We start from the raw sequence: 27,266 nt of genomic DNA, 5'->3' as shown, positions 1-27,266 counted from the left end.
TGGGCATGGAGAGGCCTCTTCCTCGGCCCGTACTTCGGCCTCTGGGGGGCTCCACAGGAAAGAGAAGGCCAGAAAACGGCTCAGGTCTCCGTCAACGTCCTCGGCGTCGAGAGGGATGTCCACCGTCTGCTCCCTGTCTCCCCAGGGCTCTGGGTCGAAGTGACGTCGCCGTTCGACGTCGAGGGGATTGACGTTGAGACCTCGAACAAGCTCGGCGTCGAGGACCGCTTTGTCATCGAGACGCCGTCGAAGTCGTGAAGGGTCTGGAAGGCACCGGCGATCGCCGTCGAGGCGACACTGCCGTTCGGCGTCTACTCGACGTTCCTCGCCGAGAAGATCATCGACGTCGAGAAGGAGATCATAGACGTCGAGAAGGAGATCATAGACGTCGATAAGGAGATCATCGACTTCGAGAAGGAGATCATCGACGTCAAAGAGGAGGTCAGCGTCGAGAAGGAAAAAATCGACCTCCAGGGGACGTTCTAAGGCCAGGACGGAGTCCCAGGGCTCTGTAGTCAGCCTTTCCTCGGCTTCCATGAGCCCACGGTCGCAGCGGCGCTGCCGCTCGTCCACGAGGTCGGCCTCGAAGTCACCCCTGTCAAGACCGGCGCAGAAAAGGAGAGTGGTAGAGTCTCCAGGCTCGGAGTACTCCCATACTTTTTCGCCCTCACGGCCCAGGACGCCTACGCCTCCCCCGTTGCCTAAGGACCCTCCTCCGTGTAATCCTACGCCTCCACCGCCTTCTCCCCCTCCTCATAACCCTCCTCCTCCTCCACCCCCACCCCCTCCTCCGCCGAGGTCTATCTCTGTGCCTCATCTCCCGACACCGCCTACGGGGCCTCCACGTCCTAGGCTCCCGCCCCCTCCACAGCTCCTTCCTTTACTACCAGTGGACAAACCGAGGCCGAGGAGGTTGAGATCTCGTTCCACACGGAGGGACAGATCCAGAAGTGACCGTCGCTCTTCCACACGGTCCAGATGGCGCCACAGGAGGGACAGGTCTAGGTCCCGCCTCACGGACTCGTCCAGTGCCCGGGACTATTCACCCACATTGTCGGACTCCCCTCGGATGAGGGTGTCTCCAGTAGACAACATAGTCTCCTTTCAAAAGGTTTTGTTAGGTGGGGCGGCAAAACTGGGCATTACACTCACGGTACCCACGCCATCGACTTCAGTCATCTTCGAGACCCTGCACAAGAAACAGCTGTCTCGCCCCTTGTTGCCCTTGGTGCCAGGGCTGGAGGAACCTGCCATGGAGCTCTTCCTCAACCCTGCATCTACAAAATCGGCACCTTCCAGGCTGCAAAAGAATTACAGGGCTCCGGACTCAGACCCGGCGTTCCTTCGCTCTGACCCTGTACCGGACTCGGTGATTGTGACTGCGGCGAGAAAACAGTACGCCACCGCCCCGTCGTCGACAAGGAGAGCCGCTTGATGGACTCGGCCGGCAGGAAAGTCTGCGGTACGGCCTCCACTTCCATGAAGGCCGCAAGTGCCTCTGCTTTGTTTGGCCGTTACGACCGGCCTTATGGGAGTCACTGCAGCAGTTCCTGGAACACCTTCCCAGGGACAGAAGGGAGGATTTCCAAGGGATCATTAATGAGGGGATGATGGTCTCCAACCAGGTGATAAGCTCGGCTGCGGATTCCTCGCTCTTGCCACCCCACGGGTACTGCCATGGGATCAACCTGCGGCGCCATGCCTGGCTGCGTCTGACGTCACTGAAGCCAGAGGAGCACCAACCTACCGTTTTCAGGAGCGACCCTGTTCGGTAAACATGCGGATGAGGAGATGGCCAGCATGAAGGCAGAGGCTGAGACCCTGACGGCTGTCAGTTGGAGAAGCCGAAGGAACAGAGGAAGACCTTCCGCCCGTTCCAGAGGCGTTACGGTGCGCAGGGCAGAGGGCAAGGTCGGCAGGCTGGACAGCAGCAGCAGCAGTAGTACCAGCGGCTTCCATTCCAAAAGCGCCAGAGGGGCAGAGGTGGTCAGCAGTCCACCTCCGCGAACAAGGGCCCGGCCGGGTCTAAGCCCTGAGGTGCTACTTCCCCCTCGTCCGTTACCCGCTCCAGTGGGGGGAGGCATACAAAATTACTTGGCAGAGTGGAGAAAAATTACTCCGGACAAGTGGGTGTTGAATATTGTTTGTAATGGATACAGTCTTCGTTTTCTCAGCCTGCCTCCAGCGATTCCACCGGTTTGCTCGCAGTTCCAACTGCGCGAGCTCCAGGCGCAGGCCGATATCCTGTTAAGAAAAAGGGCGATAGAAGACGTCCCTCTGTCTCAAAAGGGAAAGGGTCTTTACTCGCGCTTCTTTCTAGTACGCAAGAAAGACAAGAACGAGTTCAGGCCCATTCTGGATTAGAGACAATCAAACAAATGGATTCGCAGGGAGAAGTTTTGCATGCTGTCTTTACACCAGATTTACCATGTGCTGCAAAGGGGAGACTGGCTTTGCGCGATAGATCTGCAGGATGCGTACTTCCATGTGCTCATTGCACGGAAACACCGGAAGTTCCTGCACTTCCAAGGAGGCACCAATCACTACCAATACACCGTACTCCCGTTTGGACTGTAGTCTGCGCCCAGGACTTTTTCAGAGTGCATGGCAGTGGTGGTGGCACACCTGAGAAAGAACAAGGTGTTCGTTTACCCTTACCTGGACGATTGGTTGATCAAAGCCTCCACCTTCCAGAAAGCGCAACTTCACTTCAACAGGACAGCCGTTCTGTTGAACCAGCTGAGGTTGCACATAAACATGTCCAAGTCTGTCCCGACTCCTGTCCAGTGCCTACAGTACTTGGGAGCCTCCATCAATACGCTGTCAGCAAGCGTGTCTCCTTCGGAGGAGAGACGCTTATCGCTCCTTCGGAAGGCTCAGGCTCTCATGGCTATTCCATCTACAACAGTGAGGGTGGTGTCTTCTCTACTGGCGTCGATGGCCTCTTGTATCTTCCTCACTCCACATGCACGCCTACACAGAAGGCCGCTGCAGGAATGTCTGGAGGATCAGTGGGACCAGAGGCGAGGGAACTGGGACGACAGGATACGACTGTCTCTGCACGCTCAGCAGTCCCTGAGATGGTGGTGTTCAGCAGAGAACCTCCTCAAGGGGGTTCCGTTCCACAAGGACATTCCCACTCAGACTATCGTGACGGATGCTTCTCTCCACGGCTGGGGAGCGCATTCCGGACAGTTACAGATCCAAGGGACGTGGTCCCCGACGGATCCACCTACAACATACATTTCCTGGAACTCAGAGCTGTTCACTTGGCGCTGAAGGCCTTTCCTTCATCCTACCAGACCAACTCTCTGCTTGTACTGACGGACAATACGACCACGATGTATTACTTCAACAAGATAGGGGGCTCGAGATCGCACACACTGTCACAGGAAGCACAGGCGATCTGGCTCTGGCTGCTAGCCAGAGGACTGACGATAACGGCTACCCATCTGCCAGGTGTGCAGAATGCTTAGGCGGACACACTCAGCAGACTGATCCAGGAAAACCACGAGCGGGTCATAAACGACGAAGTGCTCGAAGAAGTCTTCGCCAGGTGGGGCACTCCAGCCGTGGATCTGTTCGCCACCGCCGACAACAGCAAATGCCGAGACTTCGCATCCAGGTATTACCAGCAGGGGACTCTGGGGAATGCGTTATGGATCAACTGGTCGAACAGTTTTCTGTACGCTTTTCCGCCCATTCCCCTGATTCCGGCGGTGCTCATCAAGCTGTCCCAGTCCAGGGCGCGGATAATCCTCATTGCCCCGGAATGGCCCAGACAGTGGTGGTTCACGGACCTGCTTCACCGGTCTCTCCTTCCTCACATACGGCTGCCATGCCGGCCGGACCTTCTCACGAAGTTCAGGGGGCAGATGGTGCACCCCAACCTCTCGTCTTTGAGTTTGGCGGCATGGCTCCTGAGATAGTGCAATATGGCCATTTGAATCTTCCTGAAGATTGGATTGACATACTGAAGGAGGTTAAGCGTCCTTCAACTAGGACTTCCTATGCTTACAAGTGGAAGAGGTTCTGCATCTGGTGCACGCACAAGAACTATGATCCGACGACATGCAAGGAAGATGTCATCCTTCCATACCTTTTGCATTTGGCGCAGTCTAGCCTTAATTTCGATTCTATTAAGGTTCATCTCGCTGCGCTGACTGCCTACAGGAAATTCCCTTCACAGACATCCTTCTTCCAGATTCCTGTGATAAAGGATTTTTTGGAAGGCTTGAAGAAAGTGTTTCCTCCTGTTCAGCTTCCTTCGCCTTCGTGGGAGCTGAACGTGGTGCTGTCCAGGCTGATGAAGGACCCTTTTGAACCCATTCAAAGGCCTCGCTGCAGCACCTGTCCTGTAAGGCGGCCTTCCTTGTGGCCATTACATCGGCCCGCAGGGTGAGTGAAATTCAGGCATTGTGTTGCCAGGAACCTTATACTGTATTTCATGCTGCTAAGTTTGTGATGCGTACTCACCCTAAGTTCCTCCTAAGGTGATTTCTGATTTTCATGTTAACCAGACTATAACTTTACCTACGTTTTTTCAGAATGCTTCGACTCCAGCGGAAAGGTCTCTACATTCCCTGGATGTCAGAAGGGTGTTGAAATTCTATCTGGATAAAACCAAGGATATTCGTACGTCAGACCAATTGTTTATCAACTATGGGTCGGTCAGGACTCGTCTTGCTACCTCTAAACAGTCCATCTCTAGGTGGATTGTTTCCTGTATCCAGTTATGTTATCAAAAGGCTAATAAGACCTTCGGGGGTAAGCCTTAGGCTCATTCCACCAGGGGCAAAGCGGCTACAACAGCTTTGCTCTGTAATGTTCCCATTGCAGACATCTGCAGGGCTGCCACGTGGAAGTCGGTCCATACCTTTGCGAAGCACTACTGTCTGGACTCTGATGCCAGAGCAGATGCTCAGGTTGGGCAGGTTTCGTTACGTAATCTGTTTGCACAGTAGTGGTGTTGTCTTTTTCCTCCACCGCCGGTTTGGTTGTGGGGATGGGCTTGCCATTCTATTCACGAGGTTATGATTATACACAGAAATCCCCTACTACAGAAGGAGTCGTTTCTTACCTGTAACTCCAGTTCTGTAGTAGGGGTATCTCTGTTATAGTCATAAGCGCCCACCCTCCTCCCCAGTAGAGAAAAGGATGTAATACTGAATGCTACAGGTCTAGCTTTATACACCTCCAAAAAGAACTGAAAGTGGAGGAAGTTGCTGTGCATTCTGGGATACTGAGAGTTGTGGAAAGTTTCTTTAAAGGCACGGTATCCCTTTTTAAGCCACATAATGGCAGCCTATGGGGGGCTTGTCTGTCTATCCCTTCCTCTCTATCATTCGAAGGATTTTGTGAAGGGGGAAGTTTCTCTATGGTGAAACGTGGCAGACTGTGCTGAATATGATATTGGTGGAATATCCTTTGCATTTCTAGTTGAAGTACTGGACAGTGTAGCCTTGCAGGTATAGTCTGCATTATTTGTCTTTAATTCTCTCTTAAGTGTCTATACAGGACTGCACAGAAGACAGCTTAAGAGATTATTTTTGATTGCTCCGGGGTCCCCGCATATGAGCGGGACTATTCACTAGATTATGACTCTAACAGAGATACCCCTACTACAGAACTGGAGTTACAGGTAAGAAACTACTCCTTCCTCTTTTTTTACAAAACGACTTCCTTGCCACTATAGATACCAAGGACGCCTATTTCCACATTCCCATTCACACAGCTCACAGAAAGTATCTTAGATTTGTACTGGACGGTCAGCACTATCAATTCAAGGTACTCCCATTCGGAGTCACAACAGCACCAAGAGTGTTTCTCAAGTGCCTAGCAGTGGTAGCAGCACACTTAAGAAGACAGCACCTTCACGTCTTCCTCACACCACCATCCAATTACTCCACAACTTGGGGTTCTCAATAAACCACACCAAGTCCCATCTGCAACCATCCCACGTACAACAATATCTCTGAGCCACAATAAACACCTCAACAGCGCTAGCTTAGCCCTCTCCTGCCAGGATAACAAATATGCAAGCTCTTCTAACAAATTTCCAACCACAACACTCTCTTCCAGCTCCAGTGTTCATGCAACTCACAGGAATGATGGTCTCTTGCAAATTCACAGTGGCTCATGCAAGACTACAGATGCGTCCTCTTCAAGAGTGCTTAGCAGGCCAAAGGAACCAGTCTCAAGGTCAATTAACAGACCTAGTGTTGGTAGACGGTCGGACTCACCGCTCTCTGCAATGCTGGAGCACCAAAAACCTCTCCAAGGGCCGACCGTTCCTAGAGCCAGTTCCTCAAATGGTCATGACAGCGGACGCATCGCTCTCCGGCTGGGGAGCTCACCTGCTGCAGCACACGATGCAGGGCAGTGGACACCGCAATAAAAGTTACTCCACATCAACCACCTGGAGTTACTAGCCATATTTCTCGCCCTAAAAGCATTCCGAAAGCAAATATCTGGCAAAGCTGTCTTAGTCCGCACAGACAACATGACAGCCATGTACTACATAAACAAACAAGGAGGGACACACTCTCTGCCACTCTCTCAGTTAGTGCAGCAGATATGGAGATGGTCTATACCTCTAAACATCTTCCTCTTAGCCCAACATGTTCATGGGGTACAAAACACCATAGCTGATCTGTTAAGCTGTCAGACACAACAAATCCACAAGTGGGAACTCCATCCAAAAGTTCTTCAAACGTTCTTTCAGATGTAGGGATAACCTCAGATAGACCTCTTCGCCAACCACGTAAATGCCAAATGCCCAAGCTTCACCGCCAGATATCCACACCCGCTGTCCCAAGGCAATGCGATATGGATGAACTGGTCCGGCAAATTTGCGTACTCTTTTCCACCTCTCCCACTGCTTCCACTAGTGGTGCGCAAACTACAGCAACATTCCATGACTCTCACTCTAGTTGCTCCAACTTGGGCCAGACAACCGTGGTGCACCACACTGCTGCAACTTTCTGTGGTACCGCACCAAAAGCTATGCCTGTCTCTACGCTTCCTAACTCAGAACCATGGAGTGATCAGACACCCGGACCCAGCTCAGCTCAACCTAGCGATCTGGCTCCTGAGGTCCTAGAGTTCGGTTATCTTAACCTTCCCCCTGACTGTATGAACGTTAATAAAGAAGTTAGATGTCCCACCACTAGGGCATATTATGCAGCCAAGTGGAAACGTTTTGTACCATACTGTCATAACAACGACATCAATTTTCTAGATGTCTATTCAACACGTCATAAAATACTTACTACACCTCCAAAGATGTAACTTAGCGTACACATCTATTAGACTGCATCTTGCTGCCTTTGCAGCATACCTACAAAATAGACAACATCTATCAATTTTTAGAGTACCTGCCATAAAGGCTTTTATTGAGGGCCTCAAAAGAATAATTCCTCCCAGAGCACCACCTTCACCTGTGTGGAATTTAAACATTGTTCTCACACGGTTAAATGGACCTCCCTTTGAACCTTTACATAAATGTGAACTGCAATTCTTAACTTAGAAAGTTGCTTTCCTAGTAGCTGTTACTTCTCCAAGAAGAGTTAGTGAGCTACAAGCATTGACCATCCAAGAACCTTTTCTGCAGATGCATCATAATAAGGTTGTTCTCCGAACCAATCCTAAATTCCTCCCAAAAGTCATTTCACCCTTCCATCTCAATCAATCTGTAGAGCTGCACGTATTCTTCTCGCAGCCACAAACAGTCGCAGAAAGAGCTCTTCATACCTTAGATGTCAAAAGAGCATTGATTTACTACATTGAAATAACACAACCCTTTTGTAAAACTAAACAACTTTTTGTGTCTTTCTCACCACCACACAAAGGCAACCCCATATCAAAATCTGGGATAGCTAGGTGGATTGTCAAATGCATACAGATTTGCTACCACAAAGCTAAACGTACGTTGTCTGTCCCTCCTAAAGCCTATTCTACAAGAAAGATAGGGGCTTCAATAGCATTTTTAGGGAACATTCCCTTAGATGACATCTGCAAAGCAGCTACATAGTCTACACCGCACAAATTCACAAAACACTATTGTGTAGAAGTGCAAACTAAACAAGAAGCTACTGTGGGCCAGGCTGTACTCAAAGCACTGTTTTAAACTACTGCAACAGATACGGGTGGTCGCCGCTAAGAGTGGGTACTGCTATAAAATCTATGCACAGTGTGTAATCTGCAGCTCATATGCCTCGAACAGAAAATGCTACTTACCAGTATGCATCTATTCTTGGCATGTAGAGCTGCAGAGTTACACACTCTCACCCGCCACCCCGGCTACCTTTATCTGTTCCAGTATTATCTTAATTAGATACAGCTTACATGAGCATCCTTCCTGTTTCTTACAAAACACCATCATTTCCCTGCTGGTACAAAACAATCTAAGGATGAAGCTGATGCCCATGCGCAGTGTAATGCAAAGGAGGAGTCGCCTATCTTGTGACTTCCAAAGACTTTTCAGGACAAAAACAACTGCAAACATCCGGGCCCAACACTAGGTGGCGATCTATGCACAGTATGTAACTCTGCAGCTCTACATAACATTACAGGTGTATTTGTAACAGGTGTATTTGTAAAGCGCATGTTCGCCCCAGCAACTGGGCATCTTGGCGCTGAACTAACAGATGTATATTTTTACCCAACTCAATGGTACTCATGCCAAGAACAGATGCATACTGGTAAGTAGCATTTTCCTTCTCCAACAAAAACAATCTGCTGGACAAAACACCTCTGCACCCAAGCCCCACAGCCTGAGTCTGAGCCTACCAACGGTGCACCCTTACCCTAGAGACCCTCAAAAACTGAACCCCGCTATGGGTTCCAACAGGCTTTTGCCCCAAGTTCCCGTTTGCTGCTTTTTCCTGTTACAGGTCCTCTCCATAGACTTCAGCGGTAGTGTTCAAGGCTACCATTGCAACCAGCACGTCTGCACCCGGTCACACCGGGGCAGGTGCACCGAAATTGCTGGTGGTTCTAAGGCCCTCGGTCCCTACTTACCTTAAATCCAGAAGAACAACCCTGTAACTCGATTGCACGTACCCCTATGCAGTGTATGTTTCTTCCATCGGCTAACACAACCTCGTTTGAGGCTCATGCCTCAAACCTGAAAGCTGTATTTTCTTTGTTTCTGAATTTCACAAACTCGAAAAGTACTTAAATAAAGTCTTCGATCTTGGTATCTAAAGTAATATAAAAATCGGCTATTTTTAGGTTGAGCCTGGGCAGGGCATGCAGTATGGCCTTGAAGCTCCGACCACTCTCCGCCCATATTTTTAATTGGCTTTTGTCATTGTCCTTTCTGAATGTTGGTTTCTGGTTCGTTAATAGGCTTGTTAGTCCCTCCTTAGTACCGCCTTGTCTTCATTTGTAACCTCCCATGAGGACTGGCCCTTTTACTTCTCGGCACAGTGTGTCTTTTTTACAGCCTGCCAGCACTATTTTCTTCAATGATTTTCTCCTACTGCAGGCTCAACAGGCTTTCCTTTAAAAGCGCTGCTTTGCTTGCACCTTTCCATTTACCTTATTTTTTGTTATTTTGGCAGCATGGCACGCTATATCTTTAGCGGCCGCGCACTGTAAGAAACTGGCTCTATATATACTACACTAAAATGAGGTATAGTGTGAATGGAGTCCAAGTGTCCCCAGAGGTAGGAAGATGTTAAAGTTAGATATAACCTTACTCTCTAATAGTGGTAGCTTGGTCGAGCAGTAAGACAGTATCAGAGGAAAGTGTAAGGCATTTGTTGTACACACTCAGTCAGCAAATGGTCCCACACTCAAGAACTGAACTCTAGGCCAATGGTTTTGTATCAAAATATATAGTTTTATTTTAAAACCAACAAGGTATCAAAATATCGGCCGGGACGTGGGGTCGTTTTCTCTAGCCTAACCTTGACACTTATCCGAGTTGTGAAGTTTTTCGGACTACCTCAACAGTAACGTGATCATAATCAATGGACTTATCCATCCTTCTTTGACCCCATATCGGCCAGACTTGGCGTATTGATTGTTTACAAGTGACAATACTTTCTACTTTTGAACTTTGAATGACCTAAATATTCATCCTATTGTTTCTAACCATCAGTGTCTTTATCAGCTGGGAATCCGCATCTTTATCGCAATTGCGATTCTCGTCGCGCTATCTCGGACCCCGACTGGGTTGGAATTCTCACCAGTTTAGGGATTACTCTCTATATCTATTAAGACTTGGCCCTGACGAGTCAGAGTTGAGTGTTCTCTGACGAAACACATCGGCTGGCTGGTCTTTATGCAAACAAGCATTAAAAGAAACAAGAAAAGTCGTGGCGACCTTTTGCCCTTTTAGGATTTAACATACTCAGTTTTTTTACTTTGTGTGCACAGGTCTTTGGCTAAATTAGGTATCAAAATATACTTTCTCAGAATGAATTACTTCAGTTTAAATACTTTGTAAATAGGCAGACTTTTTAAGTACAGTAGTTACAGTTGTTGCAATGGGCAACACAATTTCAAACACAATGCAACATTGAGCTCAATGGGAATTTCTAGATAAATGCAATTACTTACTTTAAGGATTACTTTTCTAACCACGGTCCTGGATCCTAGATTCAGTCCTGGGACATCTCCTGTAAACAGTTCAGTTGAGTAAAAGCGTTTTGGTTACAGTAGTGATTTTTAAGGAATATCATCGTGTTTTAAAAGTTGACACTTAGAAACTTTTTCCCATAGAATCACCAATGTGATCCTATGGGAGGAAATTCACTTAGAAGGTAAGAAGTGTTATTGTTACTTTTTCTTACTCAGTGGTGGATCCTGGATCCAGCACTGGAGCATCTCCTGTAAACAGTTGAAAGAACGCGTTTAAGTCATACAGGCGATTTTTAAGGAGGGTGTCCGGTGGGACGTCCAGTTTTCTTACACGCTCTAGTCGCGGTAGGCGGGGTCCTTTGGATTGAGGCTGCAGGAGTCGCCAGGAGGCTGGAGGCAGGTCAGGGGTAGCCGGATCTCAGGTAAGGATTGCCAGGGGGACCTCCTCATGGTGTTTTTCCACTCGAGATCGGGCCGGGATTGTCAGGTGCAGAGTGGGCTGGATTTGCGGTTTCTGGCTGGCACAAGAAGCTGCAGTTTAAACAAGTTTGGTGTTCATTGGAGATGCAGTCTTTGAAGTGAAGGCAGGCATGTCCTCTGGGGTTTTTGAGGTTGCCTGCTGTAGGACACACCAGGATTTCGCAGGAGCAGGTTCAAGGGGAGACAAGCCTGTAGGTCTGGGGCCAAGTCAGTGGGCGTCGTCCTCTTGTTACCTCTGCACTGCTTTTCGTCCTTCTTATCTTCTTTTCTTGTCGTTTCTGGATTTCTCTCCTTGGTTCAGGGATGCCCCCTAAATACTATATTTAGGGGACGTTTTAAGGGTCTTGAGGTCAGTAGCCAATGGGCTACTGACCTCAGGGTGACTACACTCTTGGTGGGCTCACCCCACGTGGGGGAGGGGTGAGCAAAATCCCTTGTCCTGATTGGGGAATGCTTCCCATTCGCAAGATGGCAAGCACTGGAGAGTGGGCTTGACCTCGTCTTCCCCACCTGAGGGGTGGAGTTGGCAGAGGTGGGCACATCTCCTGGGCGGGCTAGTTTTCCCCGCCTGTCTTCCCGCCGAAAGGGATGGGAGACAGGAAGGGGGCCTGCTCCTGATAGCAGGAGAGCTGGGTGTTGCATTACAAAGGCTGCCAGACCTTTGAAGCTCCCCTGCCACAGAGGGCTCTTCCTGGCCTGGGGGAGGTGTGAACACCTCCGCCCAGGAAAGGCTTTGTTTCTGGGCTCAGGGAGCTTAGGCAACCGCCCTAGGGGTCCAGAAACATGTCTCATGGTAGCAGGCTGGTATGTACCAGTCAGGAAACCCACCAGAGGATGGACGTTTTTCAGGAGGCATCTCAAAGATGCCCTCAGTGTGCATTTCTCATTAAGTCCCACACTGGCATCAGTGTGGGTTTAATGTGCTGAAGTTTGATACCAAACTTCTCAGTTTTCAGTGTAGCCATTATGGTGCTGTGGAGTTTGTAATGAGAAGCTCCCAGCACCATATACTTTTAATGGCATCTCTGCACTTACAATGCCTAAGAATGGCCTTAGACACTGTAGGGGTACAGGGCTCAAGCACCTGTACCCACACGACTGGCATAGGGCACCCAGCAAGAGGGGTGACTAATCTATGCCACGGCAGTGGGCTGTAGGCATGGCACACAGGGATGTGTGTCATGTCCACTCTTTACTTTGTTCTGCACAAAAATATGCAGCCTGCAAAGGCAGTGTCTGGGTATAAAGGTACAGGGCCTCTAAGGGTGGCACAATTGCTGCTGCAGGCCTGTGAGAAAGTGCCATCTTTCTTGCATTGGTATGCCCCCACTTTTTTTCTGACTGCTGATGTGCTTTGACTGAGTGTGCCCTGGGCTCCTGCCAACCAGGTACCCAGGGCCTGTGTTCCTTCCCTAAAATTGCGTTGAAACTAAAACCCAATTGGCATCTCTGGCCACCTATCAGCCCCTAGTAAATGGTACCCTAGGAACCCAGGGCATGGTGACCAGAGAAGACCCTTAAGGGCTGCAGCACTTATTGTGCCACCCTTAGGGGCCCTGTACCCTGGCACCCACCCACTGCCTCTGCAGGCTGAGTGCCTAAGTACAGAACTAAACAAGGAGTCGACATGGCACACATCCCTGTGTGCCATGCCCACAAACCCAATGCCCTGGCATTCATCAGTCACCCCTCTAGCTGGGTGCCCTATGCCAGTGGTGTGGGCACAGGTGCATGAGCCATGTGCCCCTACAGGACCCAGGGCCATTCCTACATCAGGAAGGGGGATGTGCCAGCCTGTGCCAACCCCACCCTCTGGGGGAGACGAGGTAAAGCGCGACCCTGGGCTCTGGCCATCATGAAGATGGGGAGCCCTGCCCAATCACAGCTAGGCTCCTGCCCCCCTCCCACAGGAGAGGAGCAGGCTAGGGGGTGTACCCACCCCAGGACAGGAACCTATTCGTCCCTGCCCTTGCCCTACCTGTAACGCCCCTAAATTCAGTATTTAGGGGCTCCCTGAACCTTCCTTCCTCAGATCCTGATACGAAAAGAAGAAAGAAGATCAAGAGGAAGAAGACCCGCCGTGGAGCTGCTAACAACAGGACGACCACAACTGACTTGGGCCCAGCCCTACCGGCCTGTCGATCCTGGAACCTGCTGCTGCCTAAACCCCGGCAACTCCTGCGGACAGAAACCTTGGGACACCCGAGGACCTGCCTGCCTTGACCCTCTTAAAGACTGGGACTCTGGTGCAACACCAACCCTGGTGCCAGCCAGGAAGCTCCGGACCAGCCCACTCTGCACCCGCCGAGCCCGTCCCGTGCCCAAGTGATTCAAGACCACGAGGACGTCCCCCTGGTGACTGGGACCCGAAGTCCAGTGCCCAAAGACCCTCCTCGACAAAGCAGGCGACGCCCCTCCAACCGCGACCAGCTGAGGGTAAGCTTTCCCGACACCTAAAGATGCACCTGCACCCGTCGCCCTACAGCCCCCTGTGCCTTCCTTTGGGGGTACCTACCTGAGCTCCAAGATCCCAACTTAACTCTCGAAGTGGTGGTTGCCCCTGAAGAGTCTCCCTCCCCGAGCCTGCAGCCTTTGTTCGTTTGTTACCTTTCTCATTGAAACATTGAGAGCCCGACGGCTCAAAAGCACTGTGCACCCAGCCGCCCAAGTGCCGCTAGCCGTGCCACCTTTGCCCTATCTTACTTCCCCATTTTCCCTGAGCAAGTGACCAGGAGCCCAGCTCCCACAGCCGCATGGGCTGCTAGCCAGCAGCCACTAACTGGAGGCCCCCTGCCCCTCATCGGATAACTTTGGGCCTAACTACCTTTGCACCCGGCTGCCCCTGTGCCGCCGAGGGTGAACCAACTGTACCTACCTGACCCTGGGGGACTCCTGAGTCTATGCCCAGAACCTTAACTTCATCAGCCGAGTACTCACCTGGAAACCGGTAACTCACTTACCTGCCATTGGATAACATTGACTGGTTTGACTAGAAAAATCTTTGAAGTGCCTACTTTTGAAAACTTGAAATATTCCTATAAAATTAGCCGAGTAACGAATTCCTAAGTACTCACCTGTTGTCATGAGAGAAGCCAGTGCTGTACCTTGTAGCCCAGTATTCAACCACAAAAGTAATCCGAACCGGGTTTACCCTTAATCTGGATTTTCTCCATAGGAATCCATTATCTGCTTTTCTATGAAATTTCTTCTAAGTGTCTACCTTTGAAAACTTGAAATATTCTTTAAAAATCATACGAAATACTGAAACGTATTTACTTACCTGTTTTAAGATGAGACCCCAATGCTGGACCTAGGAGCCCAGTACTGGATTAAAAAAGTAACAAGATCCTACTTTACCTGCATCCTGAATTTTCTCCCATTGGATAACATTGCCAGATTTCTGTTGAAAAGTTTCTAAGTGTGAACTTTTAACCCCTTCGACGCTGAGGTACACCTCTCGTACGCTCATGACGAGCTGAGCTCGTCATGAACGCATAGGTTTCCGTTTAGCTTTAGCGTACAGCGGAAATATGCGCTGCATCGATGCGGTTAACATACCTCTAGGATCCAGTCCTGGAGGTATCCAAGTAATCTACAAAGTAATCAACTGTGTTTACATAGAATAACCGCTTGAGCTCAATGCTAAATTGTGTGTAGGATTGTGTTTCCTACTGCAACCCCTGTACCTATTGTGTTTACAAAGTCTATTGCCTTTCTGCAAAGTACTCATCTGAGACCTCTCCTATTGAGAACAGTATATTTTGATACCTATTGGTTCTAAAAATAAAATCACTATATCTTTGATATAAAAACAATTGGCCTGGAGCTCAGCCTTTGAGTATGCAAAACCTTTTGCTGACTGAGTGTGTACAACAAATGCTTTACACTGTCCTCTGGTACTGCCTTACTGCTCGCCCAAGCTACCACTTTAGAGAGTAAGGTCACACCTGGCTTTAAGCTCTGGTATACCGCTGGGGTTTATGGACTCTATACACACTGTACCATGTTCTGGTCCAATATATATAGAGCCACTTTTTCACATGGCCTTAGTGGCCTTCCCTGGCCAAAGTGCCCTTGGTACCTGTGGTACCATTTACAAGGGACTGACCTGTGGCCAAGGAGTGCCAATTGGGTTTTATCTTCAATGCAGTTTAGGCAGAAAGGCAGGAATGCGCCTATCAGTGTTAGTCACTCTGAGATTAGGGTGGGGGTGATCACCATTCCTATGACCACAGCCTTCTACCAAACACTGTAAAAAGTAAGCAAAAGCTCTCTAGGCCTGTTCAGTAATTTAGAGATCCAGCGCCTGATTTAGTCTGCGGTGGCATGGGAAAATTGGGAGAGGACTGTGGCATAACAGAGTGATAGAGTGATAGATAGAGTGATAGAGTGATAGATAGAGTGATAGAGTGATAGAGTGATAGAGAGATAGAGTGATAGTGATAGATAGAGTGATAGATAGAGTGATAGATAGAGTGATAGATGGGTGGTAGAGAGAGAGAGGGGTTTAGAGAGAGTGAAGTATGTTTTAACCATCCGCACGGTTCAGGGACGTCTATGATCAATCAAAGGTGAATTGTCCAGTCTGCTTTCCTTGCCGAAGTGATAGCCAAAACAAGTGCGCTCAACCACCATAATAACTGTCTTGGCCAGTAAAATGGCTTGGTGGACTATGAGACTGTTGCAGAGATGTGTGGCCGGCATCCCACTGGTAACATATCAGCATCCTAGTAGTGCAACTTAGCCTCATATCATTGCAAGGTCAACAAAATGATAATGGGAATGTCTGCTGTTTCCAGCACCATGACACAGCAACACAAGTGTCAACAAGGGCTATCTAAAACACGATATCTAATGATTTTATGTTACTGCTGCGGACAAAATGCACTTCTTTAAGTTCCTCTACTACTTTTTCCATGGTAGCAGCTGATCTGCTCGGATGCTCATATTTACCTCAGAGGTTCTATTTCTGTGCTAGTAAAAACACCTTGTGTGGGCTTTAAGTTTTCTTTAGCTGGCCAGACTCCGGAAAGCACATAGGTACTGATGCCAACCACAGCACGAACAATATGGATCCTTCCCAATCGATTGTTGACTCTAAAATCTTTGCATTTATGATTATACTTGCTCCAGTGCGATAATAGAAACCATTCAAAAAAACAGTGCAGATTCGGTTGCGGTAAACTTGCAGGTTTCCCAAAGGGTAATTTTAGTGCTGCATGTGACGTTCTAACTAAAGCCGCAAGGCACTTTCATGGCGCCAGAATGACCAGTCAGGAACGTCTGTTATTTTGTAGTCGAGTAAGATGTCTTCTTCAAAAGGCACAGAAGCACAACTGAGTGCTGGGTTTAACGACAACATTTAGACGTGTTTACAGAGAAAGGCACGTCTGCTTTGAGGATGAGCCTGTCATCAGGGGTTACGGGAGGCGCAAAGCTGGCTCACCACCTGGAAAGGAGGCCGCCTAATAAGGGCAGCGTCACACTCGCCTCCAGCCCGTCAGAAGAGCAGGGGACGTGATTTATGGCCTTGGTAGTAAACCTGCTGTTCAATTATCGCTTGCTCCTGGGATCTTACGCCAATCTGCAGCACGCGCCGGCCGCAAACCAATCAGCGAGAGGGGAACCATAGCTCGCACCTGTGTTTCACTGATGCACAGGGCGCCAGGCCCCTGAGGTGTAAAGGACACAATGCCACCGAAAAACAGAGCCCATATTCAGATATGTGGAGGGAAAGAACAATTATATACATGAGCTAAATCTATGATCTCAAGCTGTCCGTTTTTCACTTCTCCTGTGTTGCATCCCAAATATATTCTTGCTATGTTGTTGTTAACTGTGTGCACTGCTGCATTCCGAAAGCTGAGTCCGGTCTGTTAAGTCACAAAGAGCCGATCCATGAAGTCACGCAGAGAGCCACGTTTCGGAAGTCACACAGAGAGACAAGTTTAACAAACGTTATAATAAATTGTGTGCTTAATAAAAGAAGGAGCCTGCTCACAGTTCCCAGCAGGTGGCAGCATAGCACTTTAATGGCGAGGACTGAGGCACAGAGTTCCACTGCGATCTTCAGCAGCAGTCAAAAACATGTTTTTGGGCCATCTGTTGTGCCTCAGCTGATGGATCGTCTCGGAAGGAACCCTGCCGAGTTCCCAACAATTTGACAGTTCTGCTGCCTGGCAAAACAAGCTCTCGGTATTGCGTAGTTGGGGCGGGGGAGCCGCATTGCTTGGTGGGGGCGGGGAGAGGCTTCCTTTGAAGCTCTCGGCATTGCTTGGCGATGGGTGGAGGGGGGGCAGGGGAGCGGACTCCTTTGAAGTCTGATGCGGGTGTGGGGGAGCGGATTACTTTGCTTTGAAGTCTGATGCCGAAGCTCTGTGCTATGTCCACGCGCCCGGGTCACATGAACTGTACCCGATCCGCAGTTTGGGTAGACTTTTGAAAGCCTTACTATAATCTCGACAAACAAGCATTGCTAAAGCAATGCTGTAGTCGAGACCTAAAATTGAAAGTGTCCTTGCTTTATGTAGCTGGTAGATTGTTTGCGGGCTGCCTTTTTGTAATTTATATAATATGTATTTTTTCTCATTTTGACAGCGCCAGTGGACGGCAGCTCAGTGAAGTTTTCATCCAGCTACCGTCCAGGAAGGAATTGCCGGAATACTATGAGTTGATCCGAAAACCTGTTGACTTCAAAAAGATCAAGGTATAAGACATACATTAAGTTAGCATGTTTTTATGCACTGTATCTGTTGCTGGTACAAGATAGCTCTACAGAAGGCACACTGGCGCTCCTTCTTGGGATCTTCAGTATTAGTAATAAGTTTTAAATTGTCCCACCCTTGTGAAAGATTCCAAAGCACTTTTTCCAGCATATGTGTGTGTATATATATCTGTGTATCTATTTTCTGTATTTCAGATGGTTACTTCTAACTGCAGATTCCTCATCTTTAGAATACCCCCAGGCATTAGATAGGATCACAGATTTTTCACTTGTAGGTGGCAGAGTGCGGCTCCATGTTGGCCTGCCCACCAACATTAGGTGCTTTTTTTTCTGCACCTTCGAAGACTGATCCGGAGCTTGGTTCCCATTTATGTTGGTTATCGAGGATTTTCCTTTTCGAATTCAGTGTGCAAGGGAACAGTGTCTCCCACCAAATTACAGTGTTCAAAACATGCCATAACTGTCGGAAATGGATGTCAGTGATGGGCCCGCACAAGGTGTGTCTTTGGTATCTGGGGTTGGGGCATATGTGCAGTCATGCATCCAAAGGCTATCCATCACTGTGAAGCAAACGTGTACTTCTCTGAACATTTAGAAAAGTGACGGATGTTGCGTAAGTCACGCTTCAATTCGAGGGCACAGACGCATTTCCTATGTTGGTCTAGAAACGGCTTCTCTTTGTTGTTTAAATCCTCAGGTAAGTCCAATTTAAAGAGGAAATGCAAGAAGGCGAGGTGGTACTCGGGCCCCATCCTACCACTCTTGATTGAAAAAGAAGTTGAGGGGGCATCAGGGTGCCATTGGGTCTTGCTCCCATAACAGTTGATCCGGATGCACCCCAGGTTCTTATTAGTAAATCACGCACCTTTTGGGGTCGAAACTTTGGCATACTAGCGATAATCCTGACCCTACTCGCTCTGCCGGACGTGAAATGGAAATTTAAAAACCAAGCGGTTCAGATCTTCATGTACCTAGGGATGGATTTCCTCTGAATGATCATTTTCAACAATTCGTACAGCATTGTATATCATGTTCACATGTAGCACCTTTTATTTGCGTTTTTTTCACCATAGCACCTGCTCTGTTCATGAACTCTGACAGCCGTGTAATGTCAGTTCGACACCATAAAATGTAAACGAATATATGGATTTATCCTTAAATACAGACTGTGTTTGATTAAAATTTAGTGTGTTGGTGATTCATATTCCTTGTCTTTTCTCCTTTTTCATTACTTATTACTGAAAAGTTTGAGTACTGTTGTTTTGCATTGGTTATTATTGAGTATACCAAGAATCAATTCTGTTACCCGACCGAACTAACTTTCTCCACATTAATGACTCTGCAGCATATTGAGGCCTTTAAGATGGCCATGCTGCATATTTTCGGCACTCTTAGGGCACCTTCTGGTGTGCCTTCAGGCCCCAAAGATCCACAGGGGCTTCTAGTTTGGTTACAGCCTGGCAGATCTATCCTCTGTGCAGTCTGAGCCCCTTGAACTTGCCTCTAAATTCAGCATCGACCCAGTGCTAACTTTCACTCCTGCTTCGAGACCTGCGTTGGTCCCTTCTTTATCGGCGCCAATACCAAAGTCTCCAGCATGGGTGTCCAGTGCAAACTCCAATGTTAAACCCTAAATTCTATCCATTTTAACTCAGAAAGAGGTCGTTCTCCAAATCTGATTTCTGTACACCCTGATTCTGACAACAAGAATGAACTCCTGTTGATTGGAATGGTGATGAGGATTTTACCCCCCACACACACACACACACACGCACACAAGATGTTGACCATAGTTTATCTGTGTGATTTCAGAAGACCAGAGGACTGTATGTGAATCCCGATACTAGAGTGTGCTTCCTTTGCTGTGGGAATTCGATGTGCCACTGTGGTGCTGGACCTGCATCTGCAGTCTCTGGAGGTTAAAATGAATGCCCTTGTGAAATCTTATGGCCTGGACCTGCTTCATCTGATCCCGTCTCCCTTTCAACAAAGCCCTGTAGGAAAGTGGGTTTCTGTTGCAGTAACCCCCCCACTTTTTCCAGACTACTGATGCACGTTCACTTGACGTGCCCTGGGTCCATGCCAATCAAGTTCCCAGGGCCTGAGAGAGAGAGACACACACACACACTCACACTCTCTCTCTCTCTCTGTTTCTCTGTCTCCGTCTCTCTCTCTCTCTCTGTCTCTCTGTCTCACAGACCAAAGTAAGGTACAGAGCCCACAGTCCCCAGAGGTATTGCAGAGGACATTGTGTAAAGCATTTGTTGTACACACTCAGTCAGCACATGGTCTCACACACTCAAGAACGGAACTCTAGTCCAATTTCTGTATAAAAAATATATAGTAGTTTTATTTTAGAACCAACAATAGGTATCACAATATACTTTCTCAGAATGAGTTATCTTAATTAAATACTTTTCAAATAGGCAATAGACTTTTGAATACAATACTTACACAATTTCAAACACAATGTGACATTGAGCTCAATGGGAATTTCTAGTTAAATGCAATTAATTACTTTTCTAACCACAGGACTGGATCCTAGATTCAGTCCTGGGACATCTCCTGTAAACAGTTGTGATTTTTAAGGAATATTACTGTATTTTAAAAGTTGATATTTACAAACTTTTTCACATTGAATCACCAATGTTATCCTATGGGAGGAAATTCACTTAGCAGGTAAGTAGTGTTATCGTTACATTTTCTTACTCCGGGTTGGATCCTGCCCTGGTGCATCTCCTATAAACAATTGAAAGAATTAGTTTGTCATACAGGCGATTTTTAACTAATATTTGTAAGTCTCAAAAATCGGCACTTGGAAACTTTTTCAACAAAAACCAGGCAATGTTATCCTATGGAAGGAAATTCAAGTCACCGGTAAGTACAGTTATAATTACTTTGCAGGGTCAGTGCTGGGCACCAGGATCCAGCACTGGAATCTCTCCTGATAACAGGTGAGTATTTTCGTTTTCGTGATTTGGCTTATTTTAGATAAATATTTTAAAGTTTCAAAACTCCACACTTGAAAGCATTTCCAAGTGAAACCAGTCAATGTTACCCAATGGAAGAAAAGTGAGTTATCGGCTTTTGGGTAAGTACTCCACTGGCAGATTTAGGGTTCTGGGCATAAACTCAGGGGTCTCCCAGGGTCAGGTAGGTATAGTTGTTAGACCCTCAGCGGCACAGGGGCAGCCAGGTGCAAAGTGAGTAGGTCCAATGTTATCCTACGGAGAATAGGGGTCTTCGGTTGGTGGCTGCTAGCAGGCAGACTACGCGGATGTGGGAGCAGAACTCCTGATCACTTACACAGGGCAAGTGGGGAAGTAGAGTAGGGTAGTTGCTGCACTTCCAGCGGCACTCCGGCGGCTGGGTGCAGGGTGCTTTTGGGCCTTCGGCCGCCCAGTGTTATTAAATGGAAAGTTCAAAAGTGAACAAAGGCTGCAGACTCGGGGACGATGATTCTTCAGGTGCGACCACCACTTCGAGAGGTAAGTTGAGATCTTGGAGAAGAGGTAGTTACCCCAAAGAAAGGCACAGAGGGCCGCAGGGCGCCGGGTGCAGGGGTGTTTTTTGGTGCCGGGAAATCCTACCGTCAGCTGGTCGCGGTTGGAAGTGGTCCCTGGTTCTGAGGCTGCAGGCGTTGTCTGGGTGTCGAGGAGGGTCTTTGGGCACTGGACTGCGGGTCACAGTCACCGGGAGGACATCCTCATGGTCTTGGGTCACTCAGGCACAGGCTGGGCTTTGCAGGTGCAGAGTGGGCTGGATTTGCCGTTCTTGGCTGGCACCAGGGGTATTGCTGTTTGAGCAGAACCACTGCTCGTGGGAGTCCCTGTCTTTTTAAAGGTTCAAGGCAAGCAGGCCCTCCGGGGTTTTCGAGGTTGCTGTCCGCAGGAGACACCCAAGTTTCGCAGTTGCAGGTTCAAGGATCAACAGGCCTGTAGGGTTCTGGGGCCAAGTCAGTTGGTGTCGTCCTCTTGTTAGCAGCTGCACGGCAGGTCTTCTTGTTTCTTGTTCTTCTTTTTGTTGCAATCAGGATCTGAGGAAGGAAGGTTAAGGGTGCCCCTAAATACTAAATTTAGGGGCGTTACAGGGAGGGCAAAGGCATCCTCAAGATGGCCGGAGCCCGGAGTCGTGCTTCACCTCGGCTCTCCCACCTGAGGGGTGGAGTTGGCATAGGCTGGCACACCCCCTTTCCTCACTTAGGGTTTCCCGCCATTCTTCCCGCCAGATTGTAGGTCAGAACCGGTGGGGGCCAGTTGCTGAGTACAGAAAGTGGCCTGAGGAAGCTCACAAAGGCGGTATGCCTTTAAAGCTTCCCCTGCTAATCCTGGGGGAGGAGGCTTGGCACCTTGTCCCAGGATATGCATTGTTTCAGACCCCCGATAGCGGCAGACTCTCAAACCCGGGGGTCCAGAAACATGTCTGGTGGTGGCAGCCTCGGTAGCCATGCAGTCAGGACACTAAGAGTTGATATGGTTTCAGGGGGCATCTCTAAGATGCCCTCTGTTGTGCATTTTACATTAAATCCCACACTGGCTGGGTTTAATGTGCTGAGAAGTTTAATATCAAACCTCTCAGTTTTCAGTGAAGCCTTCATAGTTCTGTGGAGTTCGTAATGATAACCTCCCAGCACCATATACTCTTAATGGCAGCACTGCACTTACAGTGCCCAGGAATGGCCCTTGGTACTGTATGGGCACAGGGCTCATGCACCTGTGCCCACACCCCATGGCATAGGGCACCCAGCTAGAGGGGTGACTGATGGATGCCAGGACAGTGGGCTTGTGGGCATGGCACACAGGGGTGTTTGCCATTTCGACTCTTGCATTAGTTCTGCCCCTAGACACTCAGCCTGCAAAGGCAGTGTGTGGGTGTCAGGAGGCAGGGACCCTAAGGGTGGCACAATAAGTGCTGCAGCCCTTAGGGGTCTTCTCTGGTCACAATACCCTGGGTGCCTAGGGTACCATTTACCAGGGGCTGACAGGTGGCCAGGGATGGCAATTGGGTTTGAGTTTCAACACAGTTTTAGGGAAGGAACACAGGCCCTGGTCACCTGAATGGCAGGAGCCCAGGGCACACTCCGTCAAATCACATCAGCAATTCAGCAAAAAGTGGGGGCATACCATGCAAGAAAGATGGCACTTTCTCAAACAACCGCACACCCTACTGCCCCCCCTCCCCCCAACAAAAGGTGAAGAGACTAACCTTGCCCTATGGAGTCTTTATTGTCCAAGTGGAAGAACCTGGAATGTCCATCTGCATTGGCATGGGCAGTCCCTGGTCGGTGTTCCACTTCAAAATCCATTCTCTGTAGGGAGATGGACCAATCTTAGTGTTTTTGGATTTTCCCCTTTCATCTGCATTAGCCAGCTGAGAGGTCTAGTTCAAGTTCAAGTTCAGGAATTTATATAGCGCACTACACACTCAGAGGGTCTCAAGGCACTTGGGGGGGGGTGATTATTATTTATCGAATAGCCAGGTTTTAAGTTCTTTTCTGAAGGAGATGTGGTTCTGTGTAAGGCGGAGGTGAGTGGGGAGTGAGTTCCAGGTCTTGGCCGCCAAATAGGAGAAGGATCTACCTCCCATCGTGGATCTTTGGATACGCATAACTGCGGCGAGGCCTTGATTGGAGGATCTTAGTTGGCGGGTGGGTGTGTAGAAGGATAGTCGAGTGTTGAGGCATTCGGGCCCTAGTTTGTAGAGGGCCTTGTGTGCGTGGGTGAGGAGACGGAATGTTATTCTTTTGTTGACTGGAAGCCAGTGGAGGTCTTTCAGGTGGCCGGTAATGTGATCTTGGCGAGGGATGTCCAAAATGAGTCTCGCTGATGCGTTTTGGATGCGTTGGAGTTTTTTCTGTAATTTGGCTGTAACTCCGGCGTAGAGGGTGTTTCCGTAGTCTAGACGACCCGTAACCAGTGCGTGGGTGACAGTCTTTCTTGTTTAGGCGGGGATCCAATGGAAGATTTTTTTGAGCATACGAAGTACGTTGAAGCAGGAGGACGAGACGGTGTTGACTTGTTTGGTCATCGAGAGTGAGGAGTCCAGGATGAAGCCCAGGTTACGTGCGTGGTCCGTAGGTATGGGTGCTGAGCCCAGATCTGCAGGCCACCATGAGTCGTCCCAAGCAGAGGGGGATGAGCCTAGGATGAGCACTTCCGTTTTGTCTGAGTTAAGTTTTAGGCGGCTGTTTTTCATCCATACGGCTACTTCTTTCATTCCTTCGTGTAGGTTGGTTTTGGCGATGTTTGGGTCTTTGGTGAGGGAGAGGATCAGCTGGGTGTCGTCAGCGTAGGAGATGATGTTGAGGTTGTGTTGTCGCGCGATGGATGCGAGGGGACTCATGTAAACGTTGAAGAGGGTGGGACTGAGTGATGAACCTTGTGGTACACCGCAGATGACTTCGGTGGCTTCTGATTTGAACGGGGGAAGTCGGACTCTCTGAGTTCTCCCAGCTAGGAACGAGATGATCCAGTCCAAGGCTTTTTCTTTTATGCCGATGTTGCTGAGGCGTTGTATGAGGGTGCTGTGACAGACAGTGTCGAAGGCGGCGGAGAGGTCGAGTAGAATGAGGGCCACTGTTTCTCCGTTGTCCAGTAGTGTTCGGATGTCGTCTGTTTCTGCGATGAGGGCGGTTTCGGTGCTGTGTTTGGCTCGAAAGCCGGACTGTGAGGGATCGAGGGAGTTGTTGGATTCAAGGAAGGCGGCGAGTTGGCTAATGACGGCTTTCTCAATGACTTTGGCCGGGAATGGGAGGAGGGATATGGGGCAGTAGTTTTTAAGTTCAGAGGGGTCTGCAGTGGGTGTCTTCAGGAGAGCGCTGACTTCGGCATGTTTCCAGCTTTCTGGGAAGGTAGCAGAATTGAAAGAGCAGTTGATGATATCACCGAGATGGGGTGCGATGATGGAGTCAGCTTTGTTGAAGATGTGGTGGGGGCATGGGTCGGTTGGCGAGCCAGAGTGGATGGAGTTCATTGGGCGGATGGTGTCTTCAGTGGTGATTGAGTTCCAGGCGCTGAGGTTGTTAGAGGAGGGTTTGGGTTCTGAGGGTGGTGGAGAGGATGGTTCGTTGGAGCTGTTTTTGAAACAGTTATGTATGTCTGCAATTTTGTTGTAGAAGAAGGAGGATAACGAATCGCAGAGGTCTTGGGAGGGAGTGATGTCGTTTGAGGCTGCGGTGGGGTTGGTGAATTCTTTGACGATGTTGAATAGTTCCTTGCTGTTATGGGCGTTGTTGTCGAGTCGGTTCTTGAATGCTGATTTCTTGGTGGACCGAATCAGCTGGTGGTGTTTGCGGGTGGCTGCCTTGAAGGTGGTCATGTTGTCGGTGGTTGGGTTTTTTCTCCATGTTTTCTCGAGGGTGCGGCATAGCTTCTTGGATTTCTTAAGGTCATCGTTGAACCAGGCAGCCTTTTTGCTGTCTTGTTTGGTGTGATGGGTTTTCAAGGGTGCTAATTCGTCAGCGCTGTGAGTGATCCATTGTTTGAAATTGATGGCCGCTTGGTTTGGGTCCGAAGAGAGGGCGGGTGGGTTTAGGTTGAGCGATGTGAGGAGTTGGTCGGTGGTGATTTTGTTCCATTTTCTTCGGGGAATAGGTTGTGGAGGGTTGTGGGTCGAGGTGGTTTTGTAGCTGAAATGAACACAACTGTGGTCCGTCCAATGGAGAGCTGTGGTGTGATCAAAGGAGATGTGTTTGCTGGAGGTGAAGATTGGGTCGAGTGTATGTCCGGCTAAATGGGTGGGGGTGTCAACAAGTTGTTTGAGGCTGAGATTGGCCAGGTTGTCAAGAAGGGTAGTGGTGTTGCTGTCGTTTTTCTTTTCCAGGTGGAAGTTGAGGTCTCCTAGTAGAATTTAGTTCTCGGAGGCGAGAGCATGTGGACTGATGAAGTCAGTGATGTCTTCGCTGAATTGTTTACGGGTTCCTGGAGGCCTGTAGATGAGGGTGCCTCTGAGTGTGGTCCCAGGGTCGGTGTGGATCTGGAAGTGGAGGTGTTCGGCGGTTGTAAGGATATCGTCGGAGCTGGTCGTGATTTTGATGGTGTTCTTATGGACGATGGCGATGCCTCCTCCTGTTCGGACGGTGCGGTCTTTTCGGATGATCTTGTAGTTGTCCGGGATGGCTATGGCGATGTCGGGTGTTGATGATGCGTTCATCCATGTTTCAGTAAGGAAGGCGACGTCTGGTGATGTAGTGTCGAGTAGGTCCCAGAGTTCAGTGGCATGTTTGTGGATCGATCGGTTGTTCAGCAAGATGCACTTCAGGTGGTTAGAGTCGGAGCTGATTGTGGGGTTGGTGGATGTGGTATGGGTCTTGATGCTGGTGAATTTGCAGGAGTGGCAGGTGAAGGGACCGTGGGTACATCCCGGGGCAGCTTTGTAGCATTGTGGTGTGCGTCCGGGATTAAGGTCTAGAAGGGTTGCGGCGTCGTACGTTATGCGGGTGGAGTGGGTTTTGCGAGGGCCAGGGGGTCTGGCGCTGGGCGCGGTCCAGGCGTCAACCAGGAAGTAAGTTCCAAACAAGTAGGGCCTCAACTTCTTCAGGGACCAAACCACAGCAAAGACCTCCCTCTCAGTGGCACTCCAACGCTGCTCTCTGGGGAGTAGCCTCCTGCTTATAAAAGCAACAGGTTGGTCTTGGCCTATTTCATTGATCTGGGATAGGACCGCTCCTATCAGTAGCTCAGAGGCATTGGTCTGCACTATGAACTTCTTGGAATAATCTGGTGCTTTTAGAATTGGTGCTGAGCACATTGCTTTTTTTACGGTGTCAAAAGCCTTTTGGCAGTCCAGTTGATTTTCTTGGGCATCTTCCTGGAGGTGAGTTCTGTGAGGGGAGTCACATTGGACCCATATCCCTTCACAAACCTCTTGTAGTACCCAGTCAAGGCAAGGAATGCCCTGACTTGGGTCTGGGTTGTTGGAGCTGCCCAGTCCATGATACTCTGGATCTTGGGCTGTAAGGGTTGTACCTGCCCTCCACCCAAGGTGGCCCAAGTACACCACAGTGACATGCCCTATCTGGCATTTGGATGCCTTGATAGTTATACCTGCAGATTGAAGGGCTTGTAAAACCTTCCCAAGGCAGGATCAAGTGATCCTGCCAGGTGGAGCTAAAACCGCAATATCATCAAGATATGCTGCACTAAAGGACTCCAACCCAGTCAGGACTTGATTCACCAACCTCTGGAAGGTGGCAGGGGCATTCTTTAACCCAAAGGGCATTACAGTAAACTGATAGTGCCCATTAGGTGTGGAGAATGCGGTTTTCTCTTCTGCTCCTGGGGCCATGCCAATCTGCCAGTACCCTGCAGTTAAGGCAAAGGTACTGAGAAATTTGTCTGCCCCCAATTTGTCTATCAATCAATAAATCAATCATTTGTAAAGCACACTACATACCCGCAAGGGTCTCAAGGCGCTGGGGGGGGGGGGGCTACTGATCGAACAGCCAGTTCTTGAGTATCCTCCTGAAGGTCAG

At 49.1% G+C, this 27,266-nt stretch overlaps 1 protein-coding gene across 2 annotated transcripts in view; it reads left to right on the top strand.

Moving 5' to 3' along the window:
• Positions 1-27,266, top strand: part of LOC147748431 (SWI/SNF-related matrix-associated actin-dependent regulator of chromatin subfamily A member 4-like) — a 364,311-nt gene that overhangs the window by 242,971 nt on the left and 94,074 nt on the right. For both annotated transcript variants that reach the window (XM_086961561.1, XM_086961552.1), the window contains exon 7: positions 17,668-17,776. In XM_086961561.1, coding sequence (XP_086817687.1) covers positions 17,668-17,776 — 109 coding nt within the window. The remainder of the gene's footprint in view (positions 1-17,667; positions 17,777-27,266) is intronic.

The sequence above is a fragment of the Lissotriton vulgaris genome, chromosome 1_1 (assembly GCF_964263255.1).
Source record: "Lissotriton vulgaris chromosome 1_1, aLisVul1.2, whole genome shotgun sequence".
Taxonomy (NCBI): Eukaryota; Metazoa; Chordata; class Amphibia; order Caudata; family Salamandridae; genus Lissotriton; species Lissotriton vulgaris.
This window is presented reverse-complemented; position numbering and strand designations above follow the sequence as displayed.